Source organism: Alligator sinensis, unplaced genomic scaffold (assembly GCF_000455745.1).
Source record: "Alligator sinensis unplaced genomic scaffold, ASM45574v1 scaffold566_1, whole genome shotgun sequence".
Classification (NCBI taxonomy): Eukaryota; Metazoa; Chordata; order Crocodylia; family Alligatoridae; genus Alligator; species Alligator sinensis.
The window spans coordinates 2,539,649-2,553,351 of NW_005842017.1; the positions used below are offsets into that span (position 1 = coordinate 2,539,649).

Here is a 13,703-nt window from a genome sequence, read left to right on the forward strand (position 1 = left end):
GGTTGTACGCCTCCCTTTTAGTCCTCAGGCATTCCTGAATGCCCTTGCTGAGCCAAGGGGGTTTCTGAGCACTCTTACCCTCTTTGCTTCTCTCAGGGACTGTTATCGTTTTGGCCTGGAGGATGGCACCCTTAAGGTACAACCATACCTTGTGGATTCCCATCTCCTCTACCTTCTGGGCCTTTAGTGCCTCCCTCACTAATCTCCAAAGCTCATTGAAGTTGGCCCTTCTGAAGTCAAGGGCTTTAGTCTTGCTGTAAGCCCTGGACACCCTGCGCTGGATAGTGAATTCCAGCAGGTGATGATCGCTATTGCCCAGGTGGTCAAGGACCTGCTGTCCCCTCACCAGATCATCCCCAGTGGCCGGGACCAGGTCCAGCAAGGCATTACCCCTAGTGGGGCTGTGCACCTCCTGGATAAGGTGAAGGTCCTGTAATACAGCCAGAAACCTATGTGAGTGGTCAGACTTGGCTGTCTGCTCCTCCCAGCAAATGTCTGGGTAGTTTAGGTCACCCATGACAATAACATCGCTTGGCCTAACTGCCTCCATAAGCTGACCGGAGAAGTCCTGGTCCAGCTCTTCCCCCTGGTTGAGTGGTCTGTAGTAGACACCCACCATAAGGTCCCTTTCGCCATGCTGCCCTTGTAGTTTGACCCACAGTGTCTCTGCTCGACCCTCCTCTAACCTGAAGCTAATTCTTGATGTTGTGAGGTGCTCTTTGACATAGAGCGCAACCCCTCCGCCTTTCCTCTCTGTCCTGTCACTTCTATATATGGTATATCCCCAAAAGCCCACCACCCAATCATGGGTGTGGCTCAACATAGTTTTCCAGTGGATTAATTGATCAATGTGCATTCAGTCTACTGAGGCATTTTGGCCAAGAAAACATGTTTGAGACTCACAGGAAATGCAGGAAAGTTGTCTCTGTGCACATCTGATTGAGAACAGCAGTATGCAGATATATAGTAATTGGCAGCTTCAAATGGTTGTACAAAGAATGGATCCTCAAGTATGCAGTGTGGGTATTGTCACATCCAATTTGCATATAGGAAAGTAAAGAGACAAAATTTAAGTCAAATGGGCAATTAAACTGAGCCAGAACTAGAAGTTGGCAGCTGCTGTCTCAAAGTCCTAGGTTTAGAAAGCTAGACCATGCTGCTTCCGTCATGAAGCAAAATCTGTGGTAGGTTCTGACAGGGTCTGACAACTTTTCACATTTATGTAACACCTTTTACCCTGAGGGATTTCAGAGCATTTATAAAATGCTGTAAGCATGAATCATTTTCTTCCCCCACTGAAATACAGTAGTTGTGTAGTCTCATGCAAAAACACTACACATGATTGGGCATATTTTAACTGAAACTGCTGGGAGAGCTCTGCTAGGCAAAATTAATAATTTAGACTGAAATTTGGCCAGATACAAGCTAAAATTGTCTCTTGCAAAAAATGTCACGAGTTTCCTATTGATCACATGAGGTCAGGAGATTAGTTTTAATAGCTAATATAAGACAGTGATGACAGTATGCCCAGCATCATACTATGACGTTAGATTAGTGCCGACTTAGAAGGAAAACCGGTACCTACTGAATCAGTACATCTCCCCCTGGATATATTCCATCCAACTGCACAAAAGCTTGACCCAGTTTAGTAGCAAAAGTCTATTAAGGGCTTAGCTTAAGTTTTGACTGCAGGCTAATGGCTAATGAATGGAATGTGTAGAGAAGTTTTATTTTCCTCACCAAAAGAAATCTATGCTAAATGAGGGGAAAAAAATCTTTTTTGTTATCATAAGAGCATTGTATACATAAAGAACTGACACACTGTTATTTGTTTATGCCCCCTTTTCCTTTTCTATAACTTCTTACATTTCATACGAGCAGGGATCCTGGTTTTCTCTGATTAAAAAAATCCCTAATTTTTGGATTAAAAAAAATAACCCCAAATCCATATTTTTCCCTGATCAAATTAAACACCACTAATATATATGTATATAGGAATCTCATTTTGACAAGGGAAAAATGTGGATTTGGGGTTACTTTTTTTAAACTGAAAGTTGGGGATTGTTTTTTATCAGAGAAAACCAGGATCCCAGTATATGAGTATAAAGCTGTTTTTTAAATTGTAGTACAGGCAGTCCTCAGACTTACAACACAATTGGTTCCTGAAAACTGTGTCTTAAGTTGAAACGTTGTAACTCGGAATCAATTTTCCCATAGGAAACAATGTTATACATGGGGTATTCGTTCCTGAATGGGAGATTGAACCAACGCCCAATACCCTGTTGTCACCAAAAATAACCCAGAATTTTGTACTCAATCAATTATAGATGAGTAATATAGCTACATTAATGTATTTATATTGTAAATAGTAATCATATTGATTTGGAAGGACTTCTTTGAGGTGACTTTGCTGGACTTTTTGAAAGGCTCTTGGTTGGACTTTTTGAAGTATTCTTGCTGGAGTCTTCTCAGGCTGCAGGTTTTTCTGGAGTCTTGCCTGCTTTCCTAAAGAAAATGTCCAAGGAAGTTTAGACAGCTGTTCTCCAGGGAGATGGGCGACATAGTGAACTTGTTTGCAGGCATGGCGTTGCGTCAGATCAAGCACTGTAAAGTTGAAATTGATGTCAGAAAGTTGAAACAGTGTCAATTTATAAATGGTGTAAGTGCGAAATGTTGTAACTCGAAATGTTGTAAGTCAAGGACTACCTGTAGGTCATGTGAGCTAGTTCAGATTTTATGATTTACTAGTAAGATTGCATGCACATAACTGAAAAGGAATAGGAACATCAATTTAAATTTAGGAATCTGAGGGCTTACAGTTCAGAGTCTAATCTCTCTTGGGCATGTTTCTTTTGATCTGTATTGATTATATTATTTTTGTTCTCAAACACATGTATTTTTAAACTTAAGAAAAAAACATTAAAAAAAACTGTCCCAGGACTACTTAAAATGCTATAAACCTCATGGACTATTATTTACTTGTTAGACATTGCATTTTTAAGTAATTCTTTTGCATACACAGTAAATATATTGTGTTTGCTTTACATCAGTAGCTCCCAACCTTTTTTTGCTGCGACCCTAAATCCAGGTTGTGACCCCTGTCCCTGACTCACTCATGCTCAGCAGCACCAGCAGAGCCCGGGCCAAGCCGGGATTGCTAGGGGCAGCAGTAGCAAGAGCCGCATGGACCATGCGCCAGGAGAGACCTGCAGATGCAACTCTGATTTGGGTCGTGACCCAAGGTTGGGAGCCACTGGCTTACATCATCTTGAGTTACAGAAACAAAGAAAATTAGAGTTGGAAGTGACCTCAGGAAGTCATCTAGTCCAACGCCCTATTCAAAGCAGGACCATCCCCTACTGTAGCATCCCAGACAAAGCTTTGTCTAGTTGGGTCTTAAAAACCTTCATAGATGTATATTCTACAACTTCTCTGGATAATCTGTTCCAGTGTTTTTTACTATCCTCCTAACCTAAACTTTTCTTGTTGCAATTTGAGACCATTGTTCCTTGTTCTGTCATCTGTCACCATTGAGAAGTCTAGTTCCATCCTCTTTGGAACCACCCTTTTTAGGTAGCTGAAGGCGGGTACAAGCTACAGTGCTCAGCCAAAAACTATGAGAGAGAATGAACGCAGGACTTGACAGCTACATGGTGTGCACAGTATTTCCAGGCTCGCTTCTTTTCCAGCGAAGAAAACAGCTTCCCTTCCCTGCTTAAAACATGCATCCCAATTTGGGGGATAAAGGTGTGTGGTGTAGGTGAGAAAATGTGGTCTTTACCCTATAACTGCCCCATGAAGAGCCACCCACAGCGTGAAAATGTTAGTAATTACGTCTTTTGTTATGCTACTAAAATTTGGAGCAGAGCCAGTTCTTTAAATGCACTCTGTATTCTAATAATGTAGTTGGTATTGTACTGTATATTGCAATAAGATGATGTCCTATCCTGATGCGGATTAATCTGGAGGATATGAATTACGGAGTTATGTACCAAATTATGTAAAACTGTAAAAATCAGTGTTAGCAAAACAGTGGATGAATCATCAATACCTTCCCAGATTTGCAGAAATACTTTTCCATTTCCAGACATAGATAGGATTTCTGCTTGAAAAAGGAAGTCAGCTCTGACCATCATCTATTCTATTTTTAAGCACTTAGTCTGAGACAAGCTCTCTAGTTATATTGTTTTACAATTACTTGAGATCCTCAGATTCAGGTGGCCACTGTTGTTTGTGAACCTGATTCTTGATCTGTAAAATGATCTCATGTGCTGGCAGAGAGCTACTTTATTTTTAGGACAGGCATTGCTATGGTTACACTAAAGGCAGGCTTAGTCCTTAGTATCACTTTCTTGATTGTGGAGTACTTTCTATGTTAAGATTAGTAGCAATAAAATAAATGTGAAATTAAAATCTCTATGCCACATATTATATACGTAAAAAGACTAACAGTTATACACCACAGTTGTTTTAGAACGTGAACAGACATTTTTACATTCTACAGAAGATCAAGTTAATTTATTAGAAACTCAGGCTACAGTGATCTTGATGTGTCAGATTAATCATAGGCATGACCTCAAATTATTGAATTGGAGTCCTTAATGCATCAGTACATTTGGTTTGCTTGAAACAGTTCTGTTTTACTAATAATGAATTTGGTCCAGTGTTATTATACAAGGTAGAAAGTCTGAAGCTGTGAAATACATCTTTTTTTTTCATCTGTCACCAATTTATAAGAGTAACCTTATTCAGAATAGCACTTAGGCATTTAATTTTAAGTGCTTAAAATTACACGTTACCTGACTTGTCCTGAATAAGTATAGATTTAAGTATTTATGTGCTTTCCTGAGTCAAGGCTGAAATTACTAAGGAAGTAGAAATCTGTCATTTCAAATGCCAGATGAAAATCTGAAGACACAGGACTAGGCTATTCAAAACTGTGCATATGCTTCATTGATTTTCTGTAGGATCATTATTATACTTTTCCTGTAACATTTCTTTCCCAGAAAATGAACATCATGTTTTTTATATTCAAGGCATCCCTCAGTAGGCTCTAGGTACCTCTTGAAAAATGACCGCTTTTAGCTTTCACTCATTTTTTATTATGACAAAATAATAGAGCAATTATTTTCTTGTAAAGAACTCAGAAAAAGCATAACAGGTCAGATTTTTTAGACACTGGATTTTTATTTGAAATCTCTGGATTTATCTTATGAAAAACTAACAGTGCCAATATTGTGCAGCAGTCTTCAGCAATCTTAAAAGCCTGCTATGGCAGCTTGGAGAATCACTGATCTAAAACCACAGTACTTTAGCACATAGAACAAAACTATCTATAAACAAAATTATTAATTATTTCTAAAATAAAATCTGTATAACAAAACTATATCAAATTAGGTATGTATCAAGTATTAATTTACATTTCATGCATCTCTCAGCCAAGTCTAAAGTACTTAATTTTTATAGTCAGATTATAATCACTGTATTTAATCCTATTTCTTTGTCAAGATGAGAGACTTAGAAAATAAAAATGGATGGCTAGATCTTCAGGGAATGTTAATAGGCACAGCTTGGTTGGCTCCAGGGGAAATGTAAACATTTTTTTACCAGATAAGGATCTAGATCAAAGGGGGCCAACTTTTTTGGCAGGTGTAAGAACCATACCCTGAGTGCCAAACCAATCCTTTTCCCTTGCTCTATCTGTGGCTCTACCCCCTGCCTGGTCTGCTGCTCTTCTTTCTGCTCCCTGCCTTATCTGTTGTTGTATTTCCTGCTCCTTCACTGATCTGTCACATACAACTGCTCAGCCACTTACGGCACTTGTACCAAAGGTTGGCCACCTCTCATCTAGCTCCTTGCATTTTAAAGAGCTAAAGTCTTTCAGTTAATAGTAATGGCAATTAAGCCAACTTACTCCAATAGAAGCAGAATCAAGCCCTAAACAAATTAACTTCTGCCTGCTGAAGTATTTCAGAGGGATGTATGAATTAAAAAAAAAAAAAAGGATATACAGAAATAAAAAAAACCTAACAGGACATCAAACACAATAATTACAGATTAGCTTTCATAAAGATTGCAAGGGAATAACTAAAGTAGACCCTCACTGAAAAATGTTAGGGCCATTACAGCAAAAAAAAAATGATGCATGCATGACAAGAGTATGCTTCAAACTGCTGTTACACAGTATTCCCACAAAGAGCCTCTTCGGTGACATGCACGTGTCTGATGTACACCATGTGCAACTTTAGTTCTATTAATAATTGTTTCCTTCTAGGCTTCCATCTAAAACCAAGATTATCACAAGCACAATTTAATTTTGGGCCTAGATGGCATAAAAAGTGCACACAAGCAAATAAAGATGTGTAGTAGTAGTAGTAATGTGCCTTAGGCTTTGGACATTTGACTTTGTACAGCATGTTCTTGTTTTATTTTTAACAGAATGCAGTGATGGTATAGGATGCTCAAGAGAGAATTAAGTACAAAGACTAAAATAAACTATTTGCCCTGTAAACCAGGGGTCAGTAATCTGCAGCTCATAGGCTGGGTCTAACCCAGGGGCGTCCAACCTTTTTGAATGTGGGGCCGGATCACAAACTTTTTGTCACCAAGTGGGCCATATTCAAAGACCTCACAGGAAGTGACGTCACATCAGGAAGTGATGTCACGTGACCTTTGACACCAATGAAGTTGCAGTAAGTGACAATGAAATGGGTCTGCTCAGCACAGGAACTTACCCCGTGCCTTTGTCCGCCCTGGCCCGGCCCTGAGGTGCCCCCAGCTCCGCATGGGAACTTACTCTGTGCTTCTGTCCGCCCTGGCCTGGCCCCGAGGCGCCTCCAGCTCCGTACGGAAACTTACCCCATGCCTCCGTCTGCCTCAGCCGGCCCCGAGGTGCCCCCAGCTACACGTGGGAACTTACCTTGTCCCTCTGGCCACCACGCATGTGGGCAGGGCATGGGCCATGCTGCAGCTCCCCCGGCCATGTGCCGGGGGCAAGGGGCGGAGCCCATACCCAGCTCGTCCAATCAGGTATGGCTGGGACAGCCCTGCTCTGCGCAGCCCTCGGGGCAGCTGCGGCAGGACCCGGCTCACTTATGAGCCAGGCTCCGCGGGGGTAAGCAGCTCCCCTCCCCTTGCTGCTCTGCCCACCTTGCCGCTGCCCCGCTGCCGCTGCCGTGGCTCCGCACTCCGCCGCCTCCGTGGGCCAGATAAAATGGCTTGGTGAGCCGCATGGTGGCCCGTGGGCCATATCTTGGACAAGCCTGGTCTAACTCATAGAGCCATTTGATGCCTGTGGAGCTATGTGGCTTTGGCAGCTCTCCCTGCACTGTGCCACTGTCAGAAGCTGGGGACTACATTGGAGGGAAAGTTCTGCCTGTGCTACTAGGCAGATGGCCTCTGGCAGAGAGGGACTTTTACCATGCTGCATCACAGCTGAATGGAGAAGTGGTTGGTGGCAATCAGGTCCTAATGACTGCCTTCCTCCAACCTGAGGTCAGTCTTTCTGGCCCCACTACTGGAAACCATGACCAACCCCTGCTATAAACAATTTTGTGAAGCAATATCATGTGAAAATCTTCATGTGAAATATCACGTGAAATGTTCATGTGAAAATACCATTGAACAGCACAGATATAAATGGTCACAAATACTGCTTATTGGACTCTGAAAACAAGACTTTGTCATAACACCCCTCAGAAGGGTTTTATAAAAAGGGGAAATTCAGCCAAGACAAAAATAGGAATTTTTGCAATACTTTGTGGTCTTGTGACAGTTATTGCAGGTCACACACTCCTGCCAACTGCCCTATAATGAAAATGTACTGCATGTTTGACACTGAAGTCAGAAAAGTAGGATGTCTCAATGAATATGCATGTGACATGTTACCGTAAGCTAAAGATCAGGTTGCAGACCAGAAGGGGGAGGGACAACAGTGACATTATATCCATGGAAAAGTGAAAAAACTATTCTATCATGGTAGTGGTAGAGTGATGTTGTAGCTCTGATGGTTCAGGAAATATGCAAGAGGCAAGGATTTTTGTGATTGGTGTCTTTTTTAGGACCAACTGCACAGTTGGGAGAGATTTAGGCAAGCTTTCAGCTACAAGACAGTATTCCATCATGGTTTTTATAAGTGTCCAGCTCCAGGTACTTGAAATGCTGACTTCAGCACATGCTTATTTACCATGGACTTCAAATAGTTAAGAGAATTAACACCCTAGTGACTAGGAGCCCTATTGATGAAACAGGGCTCTAGCTGTGCTAGGCACTGTAAACACATACGCCTTTCAAAAAGACAATTTGCCCCAAAGAGTTTATAATCTAAGCACTATGTGTTTAGATTGTCTTAGATCAGTTGTGTCAAAACTACCCTGGGCTGGATCCTTGCAGGTTGGATCTATTTCAGGGCCACCATGTGTCCCATGCCAGAGCTGGAGCTGTCACTGCCCCTGCATTTTCTGTGCTGCAGCAACAGCTCTGGTTCCTGCATGAGGCATGTGGTACATGGTGACAGCTCTAGCCTAGGGTGATAGCAACAAGCAAAGCAGCCAAAGAACAACCAAGACTATATCAAACCTTGCTTTCTCTCCTGCCACTGACTGCCATGTTCACTGGGGCCCTGGATTATGCTGCAGGCTCTCCCCCTGGCCCAGCCACCCAATGTCCAGTTGCCCATCAGGTCAGATAAAGTGGCTCTGCGGGCCAGGCTGTATGTTTGGTGTGTCTTCCGTGCCTCTTGAGAAAATTACAATAAAATTCTCTCTAGGCACGATTCTCTATGCCGGTAATTCTCAACAAGGGTGCCTTAAGATCCTCTCAAGGATGCCATGAAGTGTCAGCACTGTTAGGTGTGCAAACATGATTCATAAGAGAAACCCAGAGGTTTCAAATAGAAATCCAGAGTGTTAGACCTGTTGTGGTCTTTCTGAGCTCTTTGCAACAGAAGCATTGCTCTATTCACACACACATTCACAGAAGTTTAGGGCTGGAAGGGACTTCATGAGATCACTGGGTCCAGCCCCCCTGCTCTAGGCTGGAAAGACTGCCGGGGTCAAATAACCCCAGCAAGGTGTGTGCATCCAGTCTCCTTTTGAAGACCTCCAGGGTAGGTGCCTGCACCACCCCTGCTGGGAAGCTATTATTTTTCTGTAGTCAAAAAATAAGTGAAAAGGAAGAGCTGGCATTTCCCAAGAGATGCCTGAAGTCCAGCGATGGGTTCCTTGAGTCTAAAAAGGTTGAGAACCTCTGCTATTTGCATTCAGTTTTCAGATGCATTTCTCTCTCTGCTTCCCTTCTGTAAACTCCTTTTCCATGCTATCCTTCTTACTTTCACCTCTTACCAGTTAAGGGTCAAATAACCCAGTTGTTTGCATTGGATAACTTTGGAATATGCTATTGAACATACTATAAACCAGAAAAGTTCCATCAAGATCTTACTGTATTTCCATAACAACCAAACTCAACTGACTGAGGTGATAAAATTAACTGCAGCCTCGAACTACTTGATCACATTTGACAAGGTGACATTTGCTGCAGGTGGGATTTCTTCCACTATGTATTTTGTACATTCGTATGTTTGGATCCTTCAGACATTGAAAAATTGTGTTTAATAATATATCTGAGTTGCCAGACGGCAAAAATTAATAGACAACAAATACTGGTGATATCACTAATTTTGGGGTGCACACAAGCTGTATTAAAATAGAAGATAGCCTGGTAACTGGAGGGGCTACTATATTGGTTGGCCCTGGATTTATATTATTTTTAATCATAATTTTATGTAAATATATGAGTTTCTATTTTCATCAAGTCCAACCCAACAGTAGTTTACCTTACTCCAATAGTACTATTAATAGGAAGAATTGGTGCCCATCCTGCAACTCCCAGCTGCTGATTTTTTTTAAGTTGTGTACACATGCAAAGTACTCTGGGATGTTGGAGGACTATGCAGCAGAATGGAATGTGTAAAGACATCTGGCCTGGGAGTGATTTAACCCTGGTTGTTTCTGGGTTATTTTTCTCCTGGATTGGCCATTTTTGCTTTGGGAGAAAAAATCCTGAACATCATGCTAACTGTTTCTGCCAGGAGAACAGCAACTCTCCCAGGGTAAACTGAATGTCTGTATGTGGCCTTATCTGCCCTGCTAAGCTCACATGCCATCCTCTCCTCCCCTCTCACCTCCAGATTAGACTTCTTATATAAACTCATTTGTTTAGAGAATATTTTGCACTCTGCATCCTTAAACATACTTTTTTTCCTTCTGCTTCAAGTAAGTAATGAGAATAAGGAAACAGAAGAAAAGATAGCTATTTTGAGGACTCAGAAAGAGCACTGGTATTTTTAAGCATATCTGTATGGTCAAAATCCTTGGAAAAAAGGGGACTATAAAAAGTTGTTTTTTCTCCATTCTTTCCTTTTCAAATATCCAAAATATTTTGAATCCCAAATAAGGAGTCACTCCTTAAGAAACTCTGAAACTGGTTGAAGTAGAAAGGTTAATAGGTTTCAGCTAAGAAGTGAAGAAAGTATTACAACGATTTAATGACAAAAAAGTGTTTCTTTGTGTTTCAAAATCTGTATCTGTTTAGAGAAGGAAATTTCTGAAGGCAAAGCATAACTCTCTCAGTTTTAAAACGTTGGTGCTTTTGTGATCTTTATTAAAAAGGCAGCAAAGAATATTTGTTCAATAATAAATTATGTAAAAATAATTTCTACCTACTGAGAAGAAAGAAGATATTTTAAGAAGCAGACAAAGAGTGACTTTTCTAAGTCAGAAACTAATTCTTGACAACATTTAAATTGGGAAGTTTTCCTTTCACTTTGTGGATAACAAGCACCTATTTCTAAAAGCCTACTATAAATTCCATTGATACACACTACTATTTCACTGATCAAAGCATGTAAGCATGGAGAAATGATAATATTGTAGAGATCTACACAACGGATTATAACTTCTTGTTCTGTAGTTGTAACCTAGCACAGTGTCACAAGGCCTTTACTACACCATTGTTCAGCAAATCCTGGTGGCACATATCACTTTATGTGAGGTATCAAGTCATGCTTAGATTAGGGAATGACCCTGGATACTCTTTCTCCAACCCAAGAAATGGTGACAAAGGCATAAAGAGGAGATCTTGCCTATGAGAAACTTTAATAGGCATCTTTATAATTACAGCAAAAGCAGCAAGCTGCTGTATAATAAAGTACACGGATTCCTCTTGAACTGAGCGAGTAATGTTATGTTCCGTTATTCCACCTTCAGTGATGTCCCCCATTTTTCTTTGGAGGATATAGTGCATATTCGATTCCAAGAGCTATCACAAAGGCTGCAAATCCCCACTTGAGACCTTTGGTGGCAACATCTAGAAGAGTGACAGGCTTTGCATAGCCACCCATATACCTCCATGCTTCATTGCTAAGGAAAAAACAAAATTGGAAGACAGAGCAAAATTAGTAGTCACTGTGATCCCAAATACCAGCAGAGAGATGTTTATATGCAGAAGCTAAATAGCATATTCGAACAAGAAAATCATTGAGCTTGTAAAGTTTCCATAGTTAAAGTACTCAAAGATCAGAAAATGCCATGGCTGAGATTAATAATATTAAGTCTGCCCACTTAGGCACATGCATCATGCCAGTGTTGCTGAATGTTACTACTATATAACAAAATACATTTTTTCAACTGTTGATGTATGTGGTCTAACATATTTTCTCTTCCTATTCCCTGTATGCCAGAAAAAGCATTAATAAAAATAACATAGAAGAGGTACAGCAAATGGTGTAGTATCATCAGCATTAAGATTATCTAGAAGATCTAGTCATGAACTAGAACACCATTGTACAAACAGAATAAGATACTTTTGCCCAAAATTTTACACTGGCATTTAGATACTATTTGGCCTGGGTGTTTTCTATTGCAGCTAATGCTCCATAGACTTTCCTGTCTTGATTTTAAAAGAAAAACAAAAGAAAAAAATCCCAGAGCATGTAACTTTTCAGTTAAACATTGCCATAACAGTCTTATGCAAGTCTTTACCTAGCTCTTTACCTGAATTCTAGCTGACCCACAGCTACTTCAGTGATAAGAGACTCCTGTGATGTCTGAGAAATTTGGGGTGCAAACAGAAGTGCAGCTCCCTGCTGTAAGTGAGAAGCTTTGCAGGAAGTGTTCTGAGTTACAATGACCCCCTGGGACAAACAGAAATTCACTGCTGGTTCCAGGGGGAAGGGAAATTTAGCTGCTGGCTGCCAGCCTATAATCAGTCACATTTTTCAAAATGGGAGGGGGGAAAGGGAGCAGAGGGAACTCATTCTAGGGGTTCCCCAGCTGGTACTCCTTCCCCACCCTTCAGTCAGGGCTGAAAAACCCCCAGACCAAACTCCTGCCACTCCCTTTCCTTCCTCCCCTTCTGAAAACAGCAACAGGCTGACAGGCAGCACAGACAGCATTTACAGAAGACACATTTTGAAATGTCTTCATCTGACCCCTCATTTCATGCAACGAGGGATCAGATTTTTACTCGACTGGCCAGTTTTCAAGCTGTCTAAAGCCACACATTTGTGTTTGCTCATGGCTATAAACCACTTTCTGTGGACAGATCAGGCAAAAATTGTCACTTCTGACTGCGCCCTAAGTATCATGCAAATAAGTTATCCAGTACCAAAGATAAATTCCACTAAATACATCTCCCGTATCTGCAAAGGATTCCAAGTCATCATGAAGGGTGAAAATACAGTTTTTCTGGAGGATAGGTATCCAAATAAGAACCACCATAACAATAATCAATACTGGGCAATGAGGCAAATAAGGGTTATAACCAGGGACCTGGGTTTTCCATGCTGTACAGAAAAACGTGGATGATTTTCTGTAGCTGGGAGGGCTGGAGGGGGACTGGGACACACACACACACACACACACACACACACGACACTGCAGGGCATGAGTTAGGGGTCCCAGCAGGGGTGGGGGGCACTGGCAGGGCCAGGGGGCTGTGGGTTGGGAGGAGGAGACCTGGGGGGGTGAGGGGCTGTAGGCTGTGAGTGAGGGGCACCAGCAGGACCAGGAGGCTGTGGGTTAGGAGCGAGGGGCACCAGCAGGACCAGGGGGCTGTGGGTCAGGAGGGGCACTGCAGGGCTGGAGGGGCTGTGGCTTGCATATAAGGGGCAACAGCATGAGCAGGGGCAGGGCACCAGCATATCAGGGCTGTTCACAAAGTGGGGAAAGGAGGAGGGAGGGGAAGGGACAGGCAGCCACAGCAACTTGCATTCAGGTGAGCGAAGGGGACAGGGGGAGCCCTGATTTTCAATGATTAAAAAAACAAAATAAAATGCCAAAATATATAGGTATTTAGAATTTATTTTATTATAGTGATAGAGGCATTGATAGGCTTCCAAACTGCTTCTAAATTGTAAATGCATCAATAAAACATTGTGTTCAACTGATACCTACCTATATATATATATATATAGAGAGAGAGAGAGAGAGAGAGAGAGAATGGGGTTTCATATTCATTGTGAAAAAACATGAATTTTGGGATTTAAATCAGAGAACTTGGCGGTTTTTTGGTTGTTTTTTTTTAAATAGAGAAAACCAGGATCCCGGGTTATAACAAACCCTTATGACCCTTAACAGGTAGCTGCTTTTTCGCTTTTGATCTCTTCAACCCACCTTTACCTCTCTCAGCTGAGTACCCTCTCGCTC

General features: G+C 41.6%; 1 protein-coding gene across 1 annotated transcript in view; it reads right to left on the reverse strand.

The window, feature by feature from the left end:
* Window positions 1-11,134: 11,134 nt before the first annotated feature.
* NDUFB3 (NADH:ubiquinone oxidoreductase subunit B3) overlaps window positions 11,135-13,703 on the reverse strand; it is a 13,504-nt gene continuing 10,935 nt past the window's right edge. The window contains exon 4 of the mRNA XM_006022093.3: window positions 11,135-11,417. Within this exon, the coding sequence (XP_006022155.1) occupies window positions 11,261-11,417 (157 nt within the window). The 3' untranslated portion in view covers window positions 11,135-11,260. The remainder of the gene's footprint in view (window positions 11,418-13,703) is intronic.